At 43.2% G+C, this 24,437-nt stretch overlaps 1 protein-coding gene across 14 annotated transcripts in view; it reads left to right on the top strand.

Moving 5' to 3' along the window:
• Nucleotides 1-23,118, top strand: part of FGGY (FGGY carbohydrate kinase domain containing) — a 279,434-nt gene extending 256,316 nt beyond the window's left edge. For 10 of the 14 annotated variants that reach the window (XM_086841676.1, XM_086841677.1, XM_086841675.1 and 7 more), the window contains 2 exons: nt 21,426-21,487; nt 22,861-23,118. In XM_086841676.1, coding sequence (XP_086697802.1) covers nt 21,426-21,487; nt 22,861-22,942 — 144 coding nt within the window. In that variant the 3' untranslated portion in view covers nt 22,943-23,118. Of the gene's footprint in view, nt 1-10,586; nt 13,972-21,425; nt 21,488-22,860 lie in introns of those variants that run through there. The other 4 variants (XR_015273696.1, XM_086841681.1, XM_086841680.1 and 1 more) reach the window with 1 other exon arrangement.
• Nucleotides 23,119-24,437: the final 1,319 nt, after the last annotated feature.

A 24,437-nucleotide genomic window follows, 5' to 3' on the forward strand; every position in this document is an offset into this window, starting at 1 on the left:
TTCCGGTTTAGCCAGCCAGCAATTCCTTCTCAGTAGAAATGTTCAATAAATAAATGTCAAAGTTTCCAGTATATCCTCGTTACTCTGCCTCACTCGTACGTAATTGAAAATGGGAAGAAGGTGCTGTTTGATTTGGCAGTCATCCAGCTAATTTTTTTTTTTGGATAGCCCACTCTTTGGGACAAAGCTGTACACCAGGGAACAGGATTATTGCCTTATAAAACCCTGCAGCCCACTGACTATTCCTTAATTGTGTATTAAAGCAATTAATAAAATTACCTGTATGGAATCAGATTGCCAGATTTATTTTGGAAGTGCTGCATTCACATAGGGTAGCATGGGAGAGAAGAAACTCTGATTTTCCAGAATGCATTTTGTTGGTAACTCTCTGTAATCAGCTTTCTGTGAATATTTTTGGTGTGAAACACTGAGCTAGAATTTAGAATCGACGTGACTACAAGATTTTTCAGGTATCAAATAGACTTTTAAGGGAGGTTTAGTCTTTCCTTTGTTGGTTTTGGTTGTTAAGCAAGTTGATGGTATATCCTGCTAAAATATAGGGAAAAGCTTTTTCATTGTTTCTATAAAGCAGGTCAGAGGTGTGTAAAAAATGAGCTGGATTCTATAGGAAGAGGTGTTAGGTAATTATCTCATGTGGATTAGCTGAATTATTTAGCAGCTGAGCAGGTGAAGGACCCCCATGGTCCAGTCTGCAGCCCTGGGAGCAGCCCCAGGAGCCGTGGGGATCGTGGTCCCCTGGCTCAGAGTCTGAGCCATTCCACCATTGCAGGTGGGAGTTGAAGTTAAGGTGGTGCAGGGAAATAATTCACTCACAGCTCTGTACTAACAGAGCCTAGAAGAGTTTTGTTTATGCACTGCTGGGTTTTACTTCATTTAATGGACATCTCTCAGTTGTCTGAGGATGATGTTGGATGGTAGAACACAGAGGGAAAAAAAAATAACAAAGCCCACAGATAGCACAAGTTTTATAAAGATCAGTGAGGAAGAGCATAGGATACATGGAGTGTTTGCCTTGTAACAATTAAAGTGCTACAGACAGCCATGAATGTAAAGAAGTTCCTGAGTACAATTAGTGCACAACCTTGGTAATGGACCAACTGGCAATGGGGAAGAGACAGCATTTTCATAAGAACACCCATAAATAGTACTGAGACATATTCAACTTTTGTGCTGACAGAACTGGAGGGGGTTAGGCCATTTCCATTTCTGGATCAAGCCATTTCTGGTATAATTTTGTTCCACTTATTTCAGTGGACATGCTGAAGTTGATGATCTGATCCTCTATTCCTCTTCCAAAGCATTACCTGTCAGGCCATGGATTGAAATTCATGCAAGCGTCCCATGATTTCCATATTTTCAAAAGCAAGGACTGAGTGGAAGATCAGGGAAGGGATAACTTTTTCCTTAGAAATGGTAATAACTTGGGAAATCAAAAGAGGAAATAAAATGACTTCTCCCTGTTGAGTTCAGGAATGCTGCCTTCCCTCATCTCATTAAAAATTTAAAGCACTCTTGTTTTTGAGCTGGGTGAATTAGTAATTAAGTGCTATAATCAACTTGTGTAAACATAATATTGAAGGAGAACAGCAAATTAATCATTTCGATGGCTTGCCTTACCTAATTAATGCACCTTTTAGCAAAGGCCTTCCTTGCATGTTGGCTTTTTTCTCCCATTCCCTTAATCAGAGGATTTTGGAAAGGCAGAGGAAGGAGATGGTTTTTCTTAGACACCATGATGTACATAAGGAGTGTGTTAAGGTGCTGTGACCTTGCCTTCCTTTTCTTCAAGAACTCCAAATCTGGACATGTAGAGTTTTAGCCCAAGGTTTAGTGGAGACCATCCTCGGGCAAAAAGTAAAAAGCTCTTGCTCTCCTAGGTAGGCATTGGTTGGTGTGGCCTCTTCTTCCAGGAGACTCTGAGAACCAAACAATTTCATGTAAGATGTTCAATGGCTGTGGAGAATATTTGCATCTAACCTAGTCTGGGCTAAGGGCAGAGACTTGGCAGTAGAACTCCATCCCTTTACCTCTTTCCTTGGTGTTTTGACACTGAAATGTGACTTTCCTTAGTTGAGAGTGTTTTTTTTTCCCCTCATGTAATAAAATTAGATTCAATATGGCATGCATGAAACCACCAAGATCCTGGCAATGCCTCTGGCTTTTGTATAGAGTCAGCTGCCTCCTTACCAGAAATCTTGAGAGAAATATAGATGAGAGGGAGAAATGAAAAGGCAGTGATTTGATGGCCACTGTCCAGTTCCTTGTGGCCTAGTGTTTATGGTACAAAGAGTGCCTTTTTAGTTAGCATATTTTGGCCTTACTGTCAGAAGTCTTTGCAGTGAGGGTAAAAAGCAGATGAATCACTACTACTCTTTTGCCCTAAGGATCATCCTTCTGTATTAAAGCTGAGGAATATAAATGCTGGTTTGTCTCTGCCAAGCACAGAATGAGCTTTCAATCACTTTGAGAGTGTGACTTTTTCACTTTCCAAGCCACAATAAATATATAGAAACCTTTCTACTTTCGTTCAGCTGACTCCAGTGGACAGCATTTCCATGTGGCTGGAGTTCCTTTCTTGGTGGGAGTTAAATCACACCCACAAGCACCACCATGTAGAGATCACACAGCTGAGATGTGGCTGTAGCTGCTCGCACGATGCTTTCACAAAAGTGCTTAGAAAAGTACCCTCTGCCTTGTTGCTGTTTACTGACATGTGATACTGGTTGACATCTGTTGCCCTTCTCATTTGAGGTCTGTTTGCTTTACTAACTTTAACATTTCCACATTGCTGTGTTGCTGAAGTGCAGATACACAAATCTCCTTGCAGTCCCCAAGGTCCTTTTATGAGAAGCAGAGCTGCCATCATTTGATATCATCCTGCTGGCTGCCTTTTATACTGGAGCGGAGAGAAATAATTCTGTTGCTGTGAAATGTTCTTGGGGGAGTGCAATGTCTAGTGCTATATGTTGTCATACATTTGATGTATTATCAGATCAGTACATGCTGTGCAGTAGTGTTTAGCTCATTGTCACAGCAGATGATTTGTGGTTGGTTTATATCACTTGAAATTATTACAGGTAAAAACTTGTCTAAGTAAATGTCAAAGTTTGTCATAGCAGGTCATGTAGCTGCTGCAGTGACAGATGATCTTAGTCCACAATCCTAATGCAGCATTCCCAGTTAATGTAAATCAGTGTTGCTCCAGGGTTTCAGAGGAGAGACACCAGTTTACTCCAGTACCCCAGTCCAGTCAAGCACTGGAGTGCATCATTCGACTTTCAAGTAGGCAAGGAGCTCAGCTGGAGACAAGCAGGACTGCCCATGTGCTGAAGTACTTTACTGGATCAGAGCCCAAGCAGGAATCTGACACAGATCACTGGGAGATGACACTTCTTGAGATGACAAAGGTGATCAGAGCTCTTGCAGTTGGTTTGTGTTATTGCTCCTTCAGGAACAAGTTGTGGATGCCACAGGTAATGGGATACAAAGTCTGTGTCTTTTGTTAAGTGCTGTCCTTCTTGTGGAAGCTCAGTATGCTGCATTTGAAATGTCACACAGTACACAAATGGTCAGATTTGGAATTTCTCAGTAACTCTTTAATGACAGGGAAAGGCAGCTGCAGTGAGCCCGTGTGATGTATCAGCTATAACAGAACTGCCCATTTACAGGAGCTGAGTGTTTGGCACAGCTCTTCTAACACTGGAGGCAGCAACCTCAGCAGTCCAATGCTTAGGGATGTGGCCTTGTTGTTGCTCTGAAAGCAGAAATAAGCATGAAATACCACACTGCTGAAATAAAACATGGCCTTTCATTTGGACATTGGTGGAAGGAGATGGGGCACCATGTGTCAGGATATCAATGTGGCTTCTCTGTTTATTAATTCTGGCTGAGACTGGTGATAAAGATTTTATTACCTATTTTTCACATTTACGAGGATGGACTGAAGAGGTAATGAAGACCTCTTGGAGGGAAGCATGACAAAAGAAATCTATTTAATCAGTCTTTATGCTGAAAGTGTTGCTGGCTTTGCACAGTGGCACAACCACTGACTTCTTCCGAGTTCTGGATCTTTCACACCCTGAATTACTGTGTTAGAAACAATCACATGAATGTGAATATAACCTCCTCTGTCTGCAGGATTAACACTTACACTGTCATGTCTTTCAGCTTTTTAAAAACTCACATCAGCTGGTGCTGGCAAAGAATAAGATGTAGTATTTTGTTAATCTGCACAAGTTGAGACTCTTATTAAACCAATGGTGTTTTTCTCATCTGTCAGTAAGTCCAGGACCTAGCAAGCAGGAATAAAAAATGCTGCCTGGAATAGTTCAGCTTCTGCTGCTGTGTATTTTTGTAACAAACCATGAAGTGACCACGGTGGAGTTTGTCTAAAGAAATACACAATTAGTTGATTTTTTTTATTTTCAAGAAGAGTAAGATTAAGATCAGCTTGTAGAAGTCTAATAAAATCACAACCTTACAGTTTTGCCAGCTTGCTGACCCTGTTTTTTCTTGAGGAAAACCATAAATATGAGGAAACCATAAATGTGTCTTTATAGTAGATAGATACTTTCTTAAAAGTGTACTGTGATCCTTCTCCTTTCTATTTTAAGGACCAATTTTATTCATGTACTCAGAGACACAGCTGAAGTCATTTGGACCTTGGACTCCCCTTCTGTCCAGGCCATTTAAGCAGGGAAAATGTGATAGCAATATTTTATAGGAAGGATGAGGACAAAGGAGGGTACCATGGATCTTCTGTGACTGTCAGTAGCCAAGAAGGTCCTTTTTAGAGCACGTCTTACTTAAATGATGTCTGGGATGTCAAACAAGTTAAAGTCTCTTTGCCCTCACCTCTTCAGTAGCTGAACAGAACAACCTTCAAGTTATGCACTGGAGAATTGGAAACTCAATCTGGCTACATTGTGAGATTAATTTTCCATCTGGGATTTGCACTCTTGCTATGTCAGCACAGGGATCAGACTGTTGCGTGGTGAAGCACGAGCATGTGGAGTCACAGCACTGTCTGAAATGCTTGAATGTTTTTCACACTGAAGTTTGTGAAGGACATTATGATCACTTAGTTGTGGGATTTGGTGCCACTAGTTCAGACCACCAGGACATACTTTGGCTACCCTATATTTGAAAATGTTTTATGTTCTACATATGCTATGTTATCCTTGCTCCTAAAGATGTCTAAACCTCCTAAAGAGGGGTTTGTTTCTTAACATTTTCTCTCTGTATAGTTTAACAAGACTGTTTACTATCTCAGAGTGTCCAATACATTTTATTGTGGTTAGCATTAAAGACATTTTTCTTTATTCCCTTTCATATAATCATGGATCTGAAATGGAAAAGGAGAGGTCCTGTAACATTTATTAGAAGGCAGCTGCTTTTTTAACATGTTGTCTTTCCTGAGAATTGGGATCCAATTCTCATTCTCTTTTCTTTGTTCAATCATATGTTCTTGTTTCCTTGGTTTCTTAGATACAGACATATAACAACCATTCCCAACCCTTTCCTTCTTGTTTTGAAATAAATTTTCACATGTCCTGTGCTTAAAATTTCTGAGGCACAGTTTAAAGTTGGACAGTGAGATATAGAGAATCCATATGAAATTCTTTTGTGGCTCTGTTCTGTTTTTATTGGGACACGTGTCCACGTAATGAGTAGCAAGACCATAATTGTCACTCTTGAGGGAAATAAAGGCAGAAAGGCTGACCACCAAGTGGGCACAGAAAAGCCTGACTTGCAGATTTTTGCACAAAGATATTCCTCCAGAATATTGAAAAACATTGGAAGAGCACAAACAGGGAGAACTGCTGTGCCCGGTTCTTGCTGCGCCTTATAAGTGCACAGCAAAAGCGAGTGTGGTTGTTGTCTTAGGAATAATTTATGGGGCATGTTCTCAATGTGTAGCATTCCTGGGAGCTGCATTCCTCTGAGCATCACTAACACTCAGTACAGAAATACCTCCTGACCCATGCAGGGCCTGTTTGTGTGAGCACCTGCTGTCAGCTGCTGTTTGCCACAGCTTCCAGAGAGTCCTTTGCCAGGTAGAGGTTTTAGGGAAGAGTGTGGATGTGGGAGCTCTGGGGGAAGCACAATTTTTGGGCAAGGAACAGAGAAAAGTGATGTGGACTCCTCCCTAAAGAGGGATGGTTAGATCTGAACACGTCACTTCTTTGGGAGCTTGGGAAGCACAAGGGACCCCTCAAGGGAGAACACTCTGGAAAATAAACCAACTTCTAATCAATAGTTTTTACTTTGAAGAGTCTCTGCAGGACAGGCATATATGGGAGGGCTGTACCATCATCCATCCCAACCTCTCCTTCCCAAATCCACAGGGTGGATGATGATAACACATCACCTTTGAAAGGTGCCTTCATTGCCCAGCCCTGTAGCACAAACACCTGGGATGTATTCAGCAAAATACTGCTGAGCCTTGTAGCCTTCAGACTCCTTTTGCTTTCAAAATGTCTGCTAAGACTTAATTTTCACCCAGTTTTCCCAGATTGGTGGTTTTCTGTATGTAGTTGTGAAATCACCCATTTCTGTTAACTTGAAGTAGTTTAGGTGTTGAATGCTGTATCTTTAGACCAGACTGAGGGAAGCAGCTTGTGTTTCTTCCAGCAGATAAATGGGATGTGTGTTAGGCTCTAGGTTGGGATCTGGCACTTAGCTTAGGTGTGGGAGGTGAGTAATGGCCCTAAAGATGCTAAGCTGTGTGAAGCCCTTCTGATAAATGTGGCCTTTTTCTGATGAGCTCTCCTCACGTTCCTGGACTGGTTGGCAAAAAAGCTCTGAGCATACAAGCACATTACTCATTATTTACTGGTTGTAGTTGCAAGGTTGTTTAATTTTGCAATAGTCCCATCTAAGGGATGATTCTTGCATTGCATGAAAGGGAGACTAAGCAAGATTTGCTTTTTTATATTTGCTTTGTATAACTTTGTCCCTGTAGATATTCAGCACATTTGCCATAAGCTCAAAATGCCAAACGTGTGGCTTTCTGGACATTCTGCTCATCCCAGAGGACGACCAGGCATGGAAAGAGAATAAAGATAGGAATGGGGCTTTGCTCTTTCAGCACTAAATCCCCAATAGCCACCAAGTCCCTTGCCCTGCTCCCACTCTGATGTTGTTCATTCTTTCCTCTTGTATTTTTGCCTCTTGTTTGTGCCTCTCTTTTGTTTAGTAATGTTCACTTTTTCTTTTCCCATCTCTTGGTCTCTTCTCTCTTCTCCTTCTCCCAGCTCTTTCCACATCTCATTCCCTTACTCAAGTCCTCAAGTAATGAAAAGCAAAGAGTCAGGGATGGTTTGTGGCTCAGTCAGTGCTGATCCCTCACCTCAAGTCCCCTCTCAAGGCTTGCAGGACTTCAGTAAAGCTTCATGGCATGTCCTCTGTTTTATGGGCACAGCATATGAACAGAGCCCTGACTGGGCTGTGCCAGTATTCTTGGACTGGAAGAGAGGAGATTTATGATGGCACTGATCACAGTGCTAAAATAAACTGTCCTTCCTCAGCCAGAGGAATAGGAGTTTGTAAATGCCAGCATTTTATACACAAGCTGAAGGACAGGGCTGAGGGAGCCAGCTGCCCAGGTTAGCTGTTCAGGATCTGAACATGGCAAAGCTTTAAAAGCAGAGAGCCAGAAGAAGTAATTTATATTAAAACAAACTCTGTCATGAGTCATTTGACTTCTTTTTCTCTTACACACATAGTTTATGTCCCAAGCCTTCTAAGGCCCGGGTAACATCTGATACTCTTTAGGCTGAGCCGGCTCTAATAGGAGTGGGATCCTGCTTCCACTTACACTGTACCACTTAAAACTCTATTTAATTTGAGTCTTATGTTTACAGGCTGTAACTGTTACTTATTTGTTATTTTTATGGTAATAAAAAGATTGTTTGTCTGTGATCCTGTCCTTGCCATGCTGTTGAATAGGTCTGTGTCCTTCAGCAGCAGCAGGGAGAAACAGGGGCTTCTGCTTTTCACATCATTCATTTTTCTCATGCAGCTCCAGTCAGGTCAGCAGGCAAGAGGGGGTGCAGGTCCTCCCAATCCCTCCTGACCAGTGTCTCAGTCTATTGATGCCAGCAGAGCATTACTTCACATTTTTCACACCATTTGCAATTATGTGAATGTGATTTTTCTTCCCTTCTCCTTCAAAAGAGCCAACACCAAAGTGTACCCTGTCTGCAAAATACAGCTTTGTCTCTTCTACCATTTTTCTTATTTTTTCATTCTCTCCTTTGTCTCATCCCTTCTGATCCCAGGTTTTTGCTTAAACATTTTTACCAGGTGCAAAAAATAGGTAATTGGAGGTAGGAGATGTGAAAGGTGTATGAATTCTTCAAGTCTTGTTCCCTGCTTATGTCAAGGCTTATAGAGACCTGAAAGGGGAAGATGAAACATTGACAAAGGGCAGGAAAGCTTTGTCCCACTCCGAAGTTTACAGGGAAAGGCTTCAACCCCTCCCCATCTAGCTTCCCTGGGCAAGGATAACCCTCAGGCCACCGGCTAAAAGAGGCTGCACCTTAATTAAGAGCATGACTCTTGTTCCCTCTAGTGGCTAATTACACAGCATCTCTCACACCAGAGTCATTCCACTGCCTTCCTGCTTCCCTGCCCAATTTTCCTCCCATGCACCCTTTTTCAATATATTTTGTAACTGTCTAAATTTCTCCAAATGATGGTATTTGCCAGTCTTTGGCTTGTGCCTTCAAAAAGCTGGAAACTCTCCCATGGATAGATGCAACACAGCATCTAACAGTAGGATTTAGGGCAGGAGAGGTTTTTGCTCATATTCCGCCCATAGTGGATTTATCTGCAGCGTTACCAGGAAGGGTTAAGGAAAAAGGGCTTTTCTTGGTTTATCAGCTTCCCTGCTCCTATTGTAACTCCTTAAGTATGAACAGATATGGATGTCCAGAACTGTTGGACACCTCAAATCCCAGGCTTGTTTCATGTCCTGGAGATAAGGAGTGAGTAGCCTGGCTTTCCAGATCAAATACCCTGTTAAAATGTAGTGTGGTATTTCCTAAGGACACAGGAAAAATTTGGTGTTTGCCAAAGTAGTTCTTATTAACAGCCTGGTAATGGGAGGTGCTCTGTGCTAGTTCAAAGTGACACAAACTACTGCAGCACCAAGTTCTTCTGAGTATAAATAAAAGCAGAATTTTGCAATGAGAAAACAATCTGTGTTATCTAACTTGAGAGGCAGAGTACATAAACTTTATTCCCACCTCAGCCACTGACTTTGTGACTTTGGCCAAGTTGTGTAACTTTCTTCTCCATCCTTCTGACTTGTTTAGCAGATCTAGTGATGTTTACATACCTCAGAGGTGAGGTTTATTGTTGTATTAGTGATAGAACAAAAAGTGCAAAGAAAATCTATGATGATGCTAAAGGTGATGCTCTGGTGGGTTAAAAGAAGTCAGAATGGAAAGGCTGTAGATTGACAGTTACACATAACTGGAAAATCTTTTGACTTCAAAATCTTACATTAGAACTGCAGTTTTTTATTGTGTTAATTTTCATTGCTATGTATATAATGTGGAAAATGGCTTATATACTGTGGCATGGTTACAACTCTGATGTTTATATCGAGTTTTAGTATTTACAACATTCAGAACATTTAAAGATTGTGTTGTACATAAGCACAAAAATGCACTGCATATGCAGAATTCTTGTTTTTAGAGAATACTTGGGCAAGAATGGGAGACCACATCCTTTAAAGCACAAATTCTCTCAGGGTTTGGATTGGCAATTTCTTAGGAACAAAGGCTAATTCCAGATCAGCATTTTCATTCCAGCCTGAAGCTTTAGGCCCAGCACATAACTGAGGTGCTCTTTTTGCTCAGGTATGGACCCTCCTAAACTACAGTTGTAGACATTTATGGAGACTTCTGAAAATCAGGTGTTGCCCTTTTTTGACTGCAGTGGGGACAGGATTAGCAGAAACAACAGATGCATCTTGCATTGCTGAGCATTTTCTGAGGTGAATCTGAAACTGATTTGTGACAGGCCAGTAACCCAATGAGAGTAATGTAAAACATCCAGCAGGGTAAGACCTCCTCCTTAGAACTGTATCCTTTTTCTTGCATGCCTGGGTTGCATTTTTTTAAATTAAGTTACTGAGTTGTAGAATGACCCACATTCCTTTATTCCTGTAAAACCAGAATGACTGACAGCTCTTAATTGCACATGTTCCTACTGTTGGGAGAGGAGGGGGCAGGATGGGTTCCTACCAAATGTTTGGAATATTATGAATAGAGAAAAGATTGTTGAGCATGAAAAAAGGCTTCTTATCAAGGGTTTAGTTGGATATGTTGCTGATTGTGTCTGATCTTATATAGATCTTCACTAATTACCCCAATGTCAATAACCAAGCCAGAGCAGAACAATGGATAAGTGTGTTTAGAAAGGTGTGCAGTAAAATTCAGACTTGCATCAGATAAAAAGTAACTTCATATTTTTTCCTCCATTCTAGACTCATCACAGCCAAAGAAATACCTTTGAACAAAAACTAGTTGTTTTTATTTTATTTTATTTTTCAGATTTGCTGCATTAAGCAATTTCCAAAGTACAGAATTGCTGCTAATGGAAAAGCGAAACAAATCTGGGATTTTGAGCTAGTGGAGTGTTCGTGCAAGTGATTAGGCTGTACAAAAGGAGCATTCATCTTGAAATGACAGATAAGTGCTAAGGACAGGACTGAAAACTGTAAATATGTTAGCACTTTAAGCGAGAGCACAGCTTCAGCACTTGTGAGACTCATCAGCTGCTGTAAACAATATGGATCTTTGAGCTGATCTCTGCTGAGATCTCAGCACATCAGATAATGATAGAGTTGTTCATTTTTGCTTCTTCTGTTTTGTTTTTTTTTCCTTTCAGAAAGTACTTTCTGCAGAGAACAGGGCTGTGGTGCTGCCAGCACACACTCACCTCCCTCCTGGAGCAGCCACTGTGGGGAGCAAGGACAGCCCCAGGACCAGCTCTGCCTCTCCCCAGTTCTGCTCCAGTCAGGAACAGAATGTGCAGCTGTACTGCCACTCTCCTTGCAGGGCTGTGCCCACCCCCACGGCTGGGGAAGGCTCTTTGAGCTCCTCCAGCCTCAGTTCACAGTCAGGACACTTCTCCCAGAGCGATTTTTAAAGGAAACGTTCAGGTGGTGGCAACAGTTTCTCCTGTGAGGCTGTGCAAAGAGTTATCAGTCACTGAGCTGTGACAATGGAGCATTTCATGTTGAGAAAACTGCATAGGGTTAGGCTTTCAAATTTATTGAAATTAAATTTCAATTAATTTGAAACTAGTAAATCCCTTTAAAGAGCACACAATAAAAAGCTGGCATCCCACCATAGCTCCCAACACTCACTGACCTCACTGAGGTTCTGCTCAGTGACCTACAAGTGAAAAGCTCCATGAACCATTTGGGCCTCTGCTATTCATCTCTTTTTCCCAGCTTGATTCTTTAAATAAAAGGACAGATCTTCAGCAGCAGGAATTGGCTCAGTACTTAGATCAGCTGAATCGTGAAGCACAAAGTTCAGTTGTATCCCATATTGGCCAGATTTTCCTCCTGAGTGTTTGGTATTGATTTCATGGTGTTAGTGATTCTCATGGAATATGTGAGGAACTGAGGTGCAGAAGGCTTCATGGGATCACAGAATATTCTGAGTTGGATGGACCCACAGGGATGATCAAGTCCATTTCTTAAGTGAAGGGCCCCCAAATGTGGATCAAATTCATACCCTTGGCATTATCAGCACCATGTTCTGACCAGCTGAGCTGAGCTCAGGGCCTGTGTGGCTTGTCCAAGGTTAAAATTCCAGAGCCAATGAATCCAGTGACTACAGTCATGGAAGGTGTGCTGGGAAGAGTTTTCTCCCTAAGCACTTGAGGAGCAGTGGGTTAGGAATTTCTCACTGAAGTGGCTGAAGGGGCAAGGCTTGCTTGGAAGCAGGAGCCACAAGGTGCAGCTCACTGGGGGCTTCTTAAAAGGCTGGGAAAATAGGATGGGATAGCAAAAGTGAGAACATTCCTCTGGAGGGATTTGGTGTTATTTGCCTTGCTTGGAGATAAAAGGAGAGCTTATAAACCAGCTCCCCAGACTTCCCACCTGGCCTAAAGTTGGAGGTGGGAAGGTGGTGACTGTCCTGGGTGCTCTTCTCTGTGGGATCTCAGCTTTCAGGATGGTGCTGAGTTGGATCTCAGGCTGTGACCAGCCCAGCTCTGGTGCCACTGCTGCCTCACTCCCACAGCAAATTCATTTTTAATTCCAACTGGAGTGCTTGCAGGCAGAACCAGCCTTTGTTTTGGGCACGGGCAATTATAAAATGTGCTCTTTTTCTGTTTGCCAAATGAATACAAACACTTTCTTAGAACATCTGCTAAGGGACAAGATGCCTGAGATACCTTTAAAACTCCTGCTGGGTGACAGGTTTTGATTTGCTCAGTAACAGAGGTTATGGAATATTACTGTTATCAGAGGCTCTTTCTGGCTCTGGGGCAGGTGGGAATAAATAGCCCTTGGGTTTGGTTTTATATAGAAAAATGTCAGCCAGAGTGGTGATGAGGGTAACCTGACATGTGCCAATAAATCAGTTTATTCCAAATTAATTTGTTCAAGTTTGTGCCTACAGGTTTTCTGTGCGATAAATGTGACTGCAGTACATGGATACTGTGCACATAAAGAGATTCCTGCTGACAGAGATGTTTCAGTGCTAAAGGGAACTTTATTTACCATTTCTCAGTGGTATTCAAAAAAGATACAAGCCAAAGTTTTCAGGAGCAAGGGGAGCAGAGCACCTATTCTGGTGTGACTTTTGCAGTTTCCTCCTAAACTCTCAATTCTGTGTCCATGAGAATTCCACAACTCAGGTTGAGCTTCTCCCTTGCTGCTATTAGAGCACATTAGGCAACTGACTGGCCATCCCATCCTCAGATCAGGCTTCCCAGGTTTTTAAGGAATCCTTCCCAAAATAACATTGTTTAGCAATATGTATCAGCATTTAAAGTGTTTTTTTTAAGCAAGAGAGCTCCTGGATGGCAGTTCTAGAGGCAGAAGACAAATGGGAGCAGTAGTTTCTCATCCCTGTCTGATATTCAGATCTGGAGATCTGTTAACAAAACAGGACAGCATCATCAGCTGATCACAGAATCCTAGAATAGTTAGGATTGGAAAAGACCTTTAAAGGTCATCTAGTCCACCCCCCTGCAATGATGAGTGTGCTTTGCTTCAGCTTCACTCAGCTCAGTCACTGCTAGCCTTTAATTTGGGAAAGAAAAATACTTTCTAGAGCAGTGTGCTGGAAAAGGTTGCTGACCCCTTGTCTGTAGCAATCATGGCAAGGAAACCAAATGCCTTGTGCCATGGACAGCTGCCTTTTCTGTGCCATGCAGTCCAGGCTAAACTCCCAACAGATTTCTCATTTCTCCTAGGATTTATTCTCTGTTCATCACTCATTGGATATCTCTATCTCTTAAATGATGGTTTTTTTGGACATGGGATATCTATAAGGTTACTAGAAGGCTCTCTCTATATTTTAATGCAGTTTCACTCTCTGTTTTAATATCTCAACCTTCTATTGGCTTACAGTAGTGAAAGACTCTTCCTAAAGGTCTCTTGTTTTTTATGAGCCCCTGTCCAGGGTAATTTCCTAAATGCAGTCCAGATTGAGTAAAATGTAAGCATATTTCTGAGGTACAGGGTTTTTTTTATCTTTTAATAGTAAACCACACATCAGATTAACCAGATAAAAAATATTCTCAAATCAAAACTCACAGCAGGGATTTTCCTCATTAACCTCAGGTAGACACTGGAGCATGGCAAAGAATGGAAAGGAAAGGAAAGGAAAGGAAAGGAAAGGAAAGGAAAGGAAAGGAAAGGAAAGGAAAGGAAAGGAAAGGAAAGGAAAGGAAAGGAAAGGAAAGGAAAGGAAAGGAAAGGAAAGGAAAGGAAAGGAAAGGAAAGGAAAGGAAAGGAAAGGAAAGGAAAGGAAAGGAAAGGAAAGGAAAGGTGAAGAAAAGTAAAATATTGCAAATACTTTTGCTTTCTTGATGAAGTAACCCTAAAGAAAAGTATAGGCAGAAGTTGGTTTTATGGCAATCCCAGCTAGGTACCCCCAAAATGCTGAAACTGCCCAAAGTGGGGAAATGAACAGAGAGACGTGTGTGGATTAATTAGATCCAAAAAATGTTTTGACAGCATAAGTGAACATATGGAATGAATTGGGACAACCTGATCCAGTTCCCCATGTGTAAATGATGCCTGAGCCATAGCTCATAAAGCAAATACAGATGCAAAAAAAAAAAAAGGGTAAAAAAAGCCCCTTTCCTATCCCCTCCCCCCAGTAAAGCCCAGTCTGTTGCCAGATGGCAAATAAAAGTTTGAACTTGCTGACTAAATCTGAGGAAAGCTAAATGTTCATCATGGATGGGGAAAAAATCAGCCAAATAAATCTGAGTTTTGAACCTTGGAGGAAGTGGTGCAGCTAAATATGGAGTGCCCAGTGAGTGTCAGGATCCCCAGGGCTGGGTCTTCAGTCTCAGTTTTACCCTCCCTGGTGTAACTCAGAATCTTGGGATGGGCAGAGACATCTTCCACTATCCCAGGCTGCTCCAAGCCTGTTCCACCTGGCCTTGGACACTTCCAGGGATCCAGGGACAGCCACAGCTTCTCTGGGCACCTCCTGCCTCCCCACCCTTGCAGGGAGAGATTGTTTTGTGTCCAGCTCAGTTTTTGGTGTCTATGTCCATGTGGAATCCCACACCTGCCCTGCCTTCCCCAAAGGCTTTGCCACCTAAAATTGAGGCTAAAAGCATTGGGAAAAATGCTGTAAGCAGAGGGTGAGGAGGGAGCCAGAGAAGGAAAGCAATGTGTTGCAGGTCATGCAGAGGAGCATTCCCTGGATTAATTTGTTCCATCCCCAGGAGGGATGAGTAGGGAGAGGCTTGATTGGGCAGTGCCCTGCATCAGGAGCTGATGGAGGAATTTGCTCTCTTGACTCCCAGTTGAGCTTGTGTTCTGTTGAACACAGCAGCCTGTCAGCATAACATTTCCAAGCCTAAAAACTGTGTTAAATCAATATATTTTCATGTGGTTTCAATGGACAGACCTTCTTAGTCTATTTTAACAGCGATGCTGTATGTGGTTAAACTTATTCCACCTCAGAAGGGCATGAGGGAGATGTGCTGCCAGTGCCAGCTGATGCTGGAGTCAGGAGCGTGTTCCAGCTGCAGCACCAGCACCACAGCGTGGGCTGGGACCTTCACAAGAGCCACTGAAGGGAACAGTCCCTTCATGGAGGGCTCATGCCAGGGGAAGAGCAGCTAAGCCCTGCCCCAGACTGTTTGGGTGGTGCCCACAGACTTGATTCATGGCACCCAGTGCCAGCAGTCTGTGAAGCTGAAACAGGAGCTGAGCACTTGGGCTCTTTCCATTGCCCAGGGAAGCTGAAACCCCTGCTAAGCTGTCAGGTTTGTGTCCAAGCAGCTTTGGGCATGAAGAGATGCCAGCAGCAGAGCCCTCACAAAGCAAAGTGCTTAATTATTTGCTAGTCAGAGGCAACCTGGGGGAGTGCAGACTCAAATCAACAACTAACCAACCTATATTTAGTAGCAGAGTGGCTGGAGCTTAGACCCAAACATAGTTTCCAGCTGATAGATGATGTGGCAAGCAGAGCTGACCCTCATCCCATTCTAAATTTGGGCTGCAGAATAAGTAATTAATATCATGGCTGGCATGGCAAGGCACCCTTCCAGCAGCTGCTCTTCCACTTCTGCTCCTCATAGGGCTGTGCCTGTGGCTGGCCAGCCTGGCTGGGCTCTGTGGACACACTGAGGGAGAATCAAAGTTGGTGTTCTGGGGGCAGAAGTCATCCTGTGGCCTTACCTGTGCTTGTCTCTGCTGCTGTGAGAGCTCTTTTCCATTGTTCTGGTGCTAGGGAGTGAAAAGCTGCTCTGGTGGTGCAGGACAGGTTGGGTGATTCATCCTTCAGTGAGGGGTGGGAGGTGCAGTGGGGCTGGGAGCTTCATGTGGCACCCACAGAGCAAAACTGGGGACGCCCCTCGAGTGTGCAAACTGTGCCCCAGCCAAACCAGACTGGGGAAATGGCACAGCCCACTGCAGAGAGAGGTAGCTGAAAATTAGAAGAGTAAATTACATGTCCCAGATAATTCCAGGAATGTTTTTAAACTTTCTGGAATCTGATTCAGTGCTCAAACCAGAAATCCACCTTGTCTCAGTGCTCAGGATCCATCCAGTTGGCCTCTGTCAGCTCAAAGTTGAATGGTTGAAGGGTGGAATTATGTTGGGCTTCTTTTGAGCTGCCTCAGTGGAACAAACAAATGTATAAAGTATTCCTCTAAGAAGGGCCAGTGCTGTTACTGAACATATGGACAGAGAGATTCCAGAGGCCAGTGACTTTTCCTGGAAGACAGACTCAAGTCCTGAGCTGGTGTCTTGCTTGCCAGCCCTCCATCCTTCCATCCTCTTCTGCCTCCTCCTCTGTACCTCATGTGCACAGAAGACAGAAACTTCCTCCCTCTCTCTCTCTCTCTCTCTCTCTGAGGTTTGATACAGACAGAAATTGATGCTGGATCAGAGCAAAAGGAAAATACAAACTTGTGTGAAATTTTTCACCTTTTCACTAAATGAATCAAAGCCAAATTCTCACACTTTGGTCTTAGGTGTGAAATTTTTGCTCAGCTCTAATATTTATCCATAGTGTGTTTTAAAGCTTGGCTCACTCCATCCAGAAACCCACAGAGAATTGAGTTACAGATTCTGGGCTTTGTGCACACTGCCAAGATCTGCCCCTATAACTCAAACAAATTTAAGGTGGTGGGGGGGGAACACTAGAAAAATATTTTGTATGGTCCATCACATGCTTTCTTCATGCAGTCATATACCACTAAAAAGTAATATTCTGTTAGGCCTGTGTTACAGAAATACACTCATGTAACTCCTGTAAACACAGATAAGATGAATTTTGCATCTCCAAGCTGTGAAATAAGCAATCCCTAAATGAAGGCCTGGAAGGAAATAGCAGGCTTACTTAAAATTCTTATAAAAGTTTAAAAGTAATTCTTCAACATCAGCATTTCAAGAAATCTATTTATGCCCCTCAAATCCAAATATATCTGTCACTGGACTTCTTAAAATGATGCTAAAGACATCTGTTTGCTGAGTTTATGTGTATGGAATAGAGATGAGTGGGAGAGAGGTTCATCACTGCTGCAGAACAATTAAAATTATTACATAGAACATGTTTTATTTGTTGTGAGGACTAGAAGTATAAGGAAAGTCACTCTGATAGTTTAAAGGTTAACACCTGCTGAATCCTGAATCGGGACAGATCTGGTGGGAAGAACGTTCCTACATTTCAGCCTGTTGTGAATGGGGCAACTTTTACATTATTTCCTTCTTGCTGCTGGATCTGTGACAGGAAAACTGAACAGAAACATTGGAGAGGCAAGACTGGCCTGAGTGTGAGCATCTGATCCCCCCAGTTTGGTGCTTTGCTGCTCCATGTGCAGCCACGTGCTTTCAGCCACTGAAATGGTACAGGAGAACTTGAAATGATCTGTGCTTGTTTCATTGTTAATAGCTACCTTACGTGAAAGTCCAAGCATTTCTTGGGATTACCAAAATGACTGAGTGGTGAGAACACAGCAGGGAAGTTGCATTTGTGCTCGGATGCTTTATCCATTTAACTTTGGATACAATTTGTAAGGCCTCAAAATAAAGAAAAAGCCTAATTGGGATTTTCTTACTTGACTTTCTAAACTAATGCTGATGTCCCTAGATCTGATTTCTCATTTGCGTACTTTAAGGGCTCACATCCCATTAATTCTCAGTAATACTCAACCTCATCAGTCCTTGAGTCACTGCTGAAAATCCAGTCTGGGGACTATTCTAAGTTTGGCTTGATGATCTCCCAGGTCTCTTCCAGCCTAGCTGATTCTGTGATTCTGTGATTCTATCCACAGGTGGGCTTCACTGGCCTCCCTGTGCAGTCCCAAGGGATGTGGGTTCCTCCTGTGGGATGTGCTGGGGTTTGTGAGGCAGCTCTTGGAGGATCCCAAGGGCAGGGAATCAGGGAAGATGGGTCTTCCAGCCTGAAGCTATTCCCTGTGTGCACCTCCTGTAGCTCCTGTGCCAGGCTGATGGGCTTCTCCAGGTGCCTTCACCCACCCAGGGTTAAAAAACCTTTTCCTTCCCATAATTGAACAGACAACAGTTGAAATTTCCACCTTTTAGCTGCTGTGTCAAAGTTAGGCTTCCCTTGGAGGTAGGATTTTCCCTGGGTTCCAGTAGGGTATCCCTTGGGGATCCACTGCCTGTTGAGGCTGCCCTGGACAAGTGTTGGATCCCCTGCCCCAGATGATGCTGGAGTCTGGAATTCAGCCACCAAGACCAAGTGGATTTGAGTGGCTGCTGATCTTCCCAGCAGCAAAATGGGACCTTGTCCTGAGATCTTGGTGGGCCTTGGGGAGTTTGGTTCTGTGTCCCTCCCCGGGCAGGGATAACCCTGCTGGGCTGAGTCTCTCCATGGAGAGCAGAGTGTTTACTGGCTTGTATCTGTCTCAGCGTTGACACTCCAACAAAAGGTTAGAAATCATGAATGCATCCCTTTATTTCTGCTCCACAGTGCCTCTCTTTTTTTCCTGTGTAAACCCTTCACTTGCCTCTTGCCCAGCCTTTAGAAACGATGATCAAATGCGAACTTTCAGGGTTTATTTATAGCGTAGCCTTTATGGAAAGAGAGAAAAGAAATGATTAAAAAGCAATTTTACAAAATATTTTGTTTTAAGAGAGAATTCATTGTGTTTTAAATCACTGTATTCATTGTACTGTCTAGACTGGCAAACAAAGAAGATAGAGCGTCATTCAAATTAAGATTGTGAAATCCTTGGTGACTGGAATTATGGATTTGGATGTCAACCCTCAAACAAACTATTTCTGAACGGCAGTATTATCACTTTGCTATATTTAAGGCTTTGTTGGAGACAGAGCAGTGCACAAGGTTGATCCGATTCAGTAATGCAATTCTAATGTTCCTTTGTTTCCCATTTCATTATAAATTCATATTTTCAATGTTCTGTTCCTCTTTGTCCCCAGAAAATTGTTGAAAAGACTCTCCTCTGGGAGTAAAGTTTTTTTGTTCAAGCTAACAATGACCAAACTGACTTTAAAACACAGAAAAACACACAACTAAAATGTGAATTGAGAGAGGGAATTAATTTAGGATATTTTGAGCAACATAGAATGGGTGAGTTGTTGAAAATTGCTGGCTGTGTATTTTTTTGCCATGTTATTCCACAGAACCCCGGTGGTTGCTGTGAGATTTTAATGCTGTACATTCTCAAAGGTCTGTGTTTCTCCAGTAGATTTAAAACCACTGAAGTATATTAGCTGATAAACTGAAAAACTGATAAACTTGGGAATTATCCTCCTTAGCAGAGGGTGGATGATGGGGACCCACAGAAGAGAAGCAGCAGCTTCTGGAAGCTCTAAGAGTCAAGCAGAACACGAGTTCGTGGTGCACCCATGTCAGAGGCAGAACATACCCTGGGAATGGTGCTGTGTCCTGCTCCTGAGTGTGCACAGAGAGGGGAATGCAAAGTCTGGCCCTCCCTTTCATTCTTCTTCTACCTGTGATAAAAAATAGATTTTCCTGTTTAGACATTTTAGATGTTGTGAGTTTATTTTTGTGCAGTGTCTCCAGGGCAGTTCAAAAGGAGGTGTAAAGCAGGGAGCAGAAAGAAAGGTGACTCTTCCATTAGTGAGGGAGTGTTTCAGGGGGCTGTTTTCCCTAAGGCACAATGGAAAAGCAGTAGCCATTGTACCAGTGGGAATTGGCTTTTACTTTGAGGAGTTTTTTTTCTGAGTATTCATTCATTTTTTGGATAGTCTGTAAATCCAGCTGGCTGTGTAAGGGAGTTGTAAGAGACTGACTATTGTAAACAGGGACAATGCTTGAGCATTGTCAGTGTCACCTGCTAAAGGACAGGGAATAAAATGCCTATTTCTCTTACTGGGAAGGATATCAGCCTTTCCATGGCAGTATTTTAATCTGGCTGTTGTGCAGAGTCTCAGTGCCAGCAGGCTCACATGTCCCAGGGAAAAGAACACCCTATCTCTCTGCAAGTGTTATTTCAAGGGTGTTTCTTGGAGAATCGAAGTACAATCAGCCTCTGCACGTATGAAAGAGAATGGGCATATGAGAGCACAGAAATATTCCCTGCTGGTGTACCAGCACCCTTAGCAGAGCACTGCACACCTGGCAATGCTTTTGCCTTGGCAGAGCCTACCCTGGGCTGGTGACACTGCACTGACATTGCTCATCCACATTGTGATGTTCTGTGAGATCCTCTGCTCTCAAGTGCTGGATTAGTGGAAAGCACAGATTTCACTAGAGAAGGTATTCCAGCCTGTAAAATCATCCATACCTTTCAAAAATCCAGCTGTGGCAGAGAGCTGTAAGGTTCCAGCAGCAGCACAGGCTGCCTATTCTCCAGGGTTATCCTCATTCTTAGGCACTGCATTAAAACAGGTTCAGGGTCCTGCTTAAGAACTCTGAACCCTGAGTTGGTCACATACTGATTCTTGAGTCCCAACCTTTAATGTTTCTAACATTTTCCCATCTAAAAGCTGTTGCTTTGATTCTCCTTGTGAAATCCCGGAGTTTCTGCTGCCTCTGCTGTATCCTGAGAGCTCAGGCCTCTTAACTTTGGTGATTCTCATTCCAGTGGGATTGCTTGGGAGAATCCATGGAAAATCAGAATCTCACAGAGATCAGGAAAGGAACCAAATTACTCATCCCTCTCCCTTCCACACGTGACTGTCCCAGAGACTCCTGCAGTGGATTCTGCGAGCTCTGACTTTATTTCAGCCAAAAGCAGAGCAGGATCAGAGTTTGCCTCTTACACCTTTGTGCTGGAATGTGAGGGCAGCTGTGAGCTGCAGAACAGACCTTCCCAGGTTACCTTTAACTTGTGGAGCACCCTTGAGTCCTTTGCTGCAGGGAGCTGATACTTTCAGAAAATGATTACAAGATCTTAAGTACAGTCTCATTTTATTTGAGAACCCTCCCCTCTGGGGACGCAGTGTTTAACATTTCCTTTGGTTAGAGTAAATAATAAAAGATAAGTCTGTTCCGTCTGGGACTCCCAGTGAGAGAGAGGAGCAGATTTTGGTTACTGAGGGTCTGCAGAGCTTTGTTCTCTTGACTACTTTATAATGGGATTGAACATATTTGCTGCCATCTGGCCTGTTCAGCCGAAACAAAATACATCACTAATGTTCCGATTGGTTTTGAAACATCTTGTTCTTGTCAAAAAGTATTTTAAATCAAAACAGGCTTTTCCAGTTGGTGTTTGTCTTTTCCTAGGAGGCCATGGCGAAAATGGGGAAAATTGGGAGAGTTGTGCAGCCCAACCACGAGCACAAAAGGTAACGCTGGCCCTGGTGTGTTCCACTGGGCAACTTCCAGGGAGATAAAGCTGGGGTCTGGAGATGAGGTTGGGGTGTCTCTTTATAGCCCTGCTCGACTGCAGTAGTGTTTAACATACAGATACTTTAAGATAATCACAGTATATTACATTTTAAAGAATTGTTCATACTGTCTTTCCAAGGATTATTTCTCTTAATTTTCAAAGCTTGATTATTTATATTATATTTTAAAGATTATTAATATTATATTTTAAAGGATTATTTCCATTAATTTTTTAAAGATTATATTCTATTACATGATATTTTAAGGGTAATATACGTTACGTTTTTAAGGACTCCGGATCCCATGGGCGGCGGCGCGCGGGCTCCCCCTGGCGGCGGCGGGGGCGGGTCCGCGCTGAGGGGACAGGAGGGGACGGGGGGGACAAGAGGGGACTGGAGGGGATGGGGGGACAGGAGGAGACAGGGGGGACAGGAGGGGACAAGAGGGGATGGGGGGACAGGAGGGGACAGAGGGGGACAGGAGGGGATAGAAGGGGACGGGGGGACTCGGGGCTCTGTGTCCAGTTCTGGGCCCCGCAGCACAGGACAGGCATTGAGGGCCTGCAGCGTGTCCAGGAGAAGGGTCTGGAGCCCCAGGAGGGGCTGAGGGAGCTGGGAAGGGTCTGGAGCCCCAGGAGGGGCTGAGGGAGCTGGGAAGGGTCTGGAGCCCCAGGAGGGGCTGAGGGAGCTGGGAAAGGGGCTCAGCCTGGAGCAAAGGAGGCTCAGGGGGCCCTTGTGGCTCTGCACAACTCCCTGACAGGAGGGGACAGCCGGGGGGGTCGGGCTCTGCTGCCAGGGGACAGGGACAGGAGGAGAGGGAACAGCCCCAAGTTACACCAGAGGAGATGTAGATTGATAAGAGGAAAAATTTCTCCATGGAAAGGGTTGTCCATCCCTGGCACAGCTGCTCAGGGCAGTGGTGGAGTCCCCATCCCTGGAGGGATTTAAAAGCCCTGTGGATGTGGCACTTGGGGACATGGGGCAGTGGCAGCCTTGGCAGTGCTGGGGGAACAGTTGGACTCAGCAATTTTGGAGGATTTTTCCCACCTGAATTAATTTAGTGGAGCTCCGGTGTCTCCTCACTCTCATGACGGAGAACTCTGGGGAAAACTGTCTGAGAACCTGAGCTGGCTGCAGGGAAATGAAAGGTGGGATTGCAACTGGAAATCACAGTTTGGGTGGAAACTGGCCTGGCTCTGACCCCAGTAGCAGCTGTACCTAGGAAAGAGTCAAAGTGTCTTTAATGCTAAGAGAAGCAAGTAAACATATACATTGCAGGGGATTTAAATCCTCAATTCTCAGGCTTTGCTGACATTAATTTTCTTACACAGATTTTATGACAAGAAATACGAAGTATTTTTGAAGCTTGTGGAGCACCAGAGAGAGTATCGCTCCATCATGAACAGCTTGTGATCCAGAGGGAGGGAATCTGGGAACAGCAGGGATAACAAATTTCCAGGCATGTGTGATGCGGGTAATTTCTTCTTACTGTACCGTCCATGTTAAAAATATACAAAATACACTTTTATCATTTAAAGTATACATTTTAATTTTTAATGAGAAATAAAATGCAGTTACTTTACTGTGAAGCAGTGGATATTTTCTGTCAATAATCCCTGCACACCAGGACAAGGAATATTCATTTGTTCCAGTCAGAGAACACAAGACAATCAGTTGCAGGTACCCCAGTACCAGTATTTGGACTGACAGGAACAGCACAAGATAAAACATGATTCACTCAGATGGATGAGTCCATGGGGTCAATGTTCACATAGATGGACTTCACACACTTAACTTGAGAGAAATTCCTTCTTTAGTATTGGCCTAGGCTGCAATTCCCAGTTAAATGCAAACAGGAGTCACACAATAACAAAATTACATTTGGGTTATTTGGAAAAGAATAGTTTCTTTTTTTTTTTTTTTTTTTTAATGTTAGCAGTCAGCCCTGAAAAACATCTGGTAATTTTTTTAAAGAAACAATGCACTTCCTGCCTTGTAGTTCATGGAAAAGCAGTTGTTGCCATTTCCAAAGTACCCATTGTTAGGAGAAACAGCTTTACAAGTTCAGGGACATAATTAAAGACAATGAAAGTTGATGGAATAAAATAAAGAAACATCATAACAAAAGAGTAAAACAAGCAAGAAAAGGACTCTGACACAGTGGGATGTCAGAGCTCCCAACTCAGGGGCATGATAAAATCTGTCAGCTGAAAAGACAGGGTGGGAAAAAGCAATTGGAGATCAGTGTGTTGTAACCAATAAGTATTCATACATTTTAATATGTCTATTTTAATATGCAATTAGTGTGTGAAAATGAAGTCTACAGACTCCAAATGGATAGCAAAGGTACAGGTTATACAGGGACAGATGTGCAGGGCTGCCTGGCACTGCACCAGCACTTTCACCTCTTTGCAGCTCAACACAAACAACTTCAGCAAAGTTTCCATAAACTTCCTGCTATTTATATCATTATCCTCAAACTGGCCTCGATTCCTCTGGCTGAACTGGTACCAAGACTTAGCACGAGGGGTGTAGGGAGTCTGGAAAGGGAACAAACAATCACCCTGACTTGGTGTAAAATGTAGATGTGCAGGGTTCAAAGTCTCTCTGTGCCTTGCATGGGCTTGCTCGACACAGATTTGTTCACATTTCCTGCATGGCCTTTTAATGCCTTTCTCCCCTTATGTTACTTGTATTTTATAGTTACATTCTTGTTCCAAGCCAGTGTTGCTACCAGTTTCATATGATCCATTTTAAAACCAGAACTGTAAGAACTCTGTATCCCAGTGGCTGAGTAATCAGCTGTGATAACACAAACACTGCTGCAGGATTTTGCAATAAGACTGCCGGACCATCCTTGTGTTTGTTATACAAGACTTGGCAAATTGTTCAGTTTGCCAAGTTCTCA

This window comes from Cyanistes caeruleus, chromosome 9, assembly GCF_971803275.1.
Source record: "Cyanistes caeruleus chromosome 9, bCyaCae1.hap1.1, whole genome shotgun sequence".
Lineage (NCBI taxonomy): Eukaryota > Metazoa > Chordata > Aves > Passeriformes > Paridae > Cyanistes > Cyanistes caeruleus.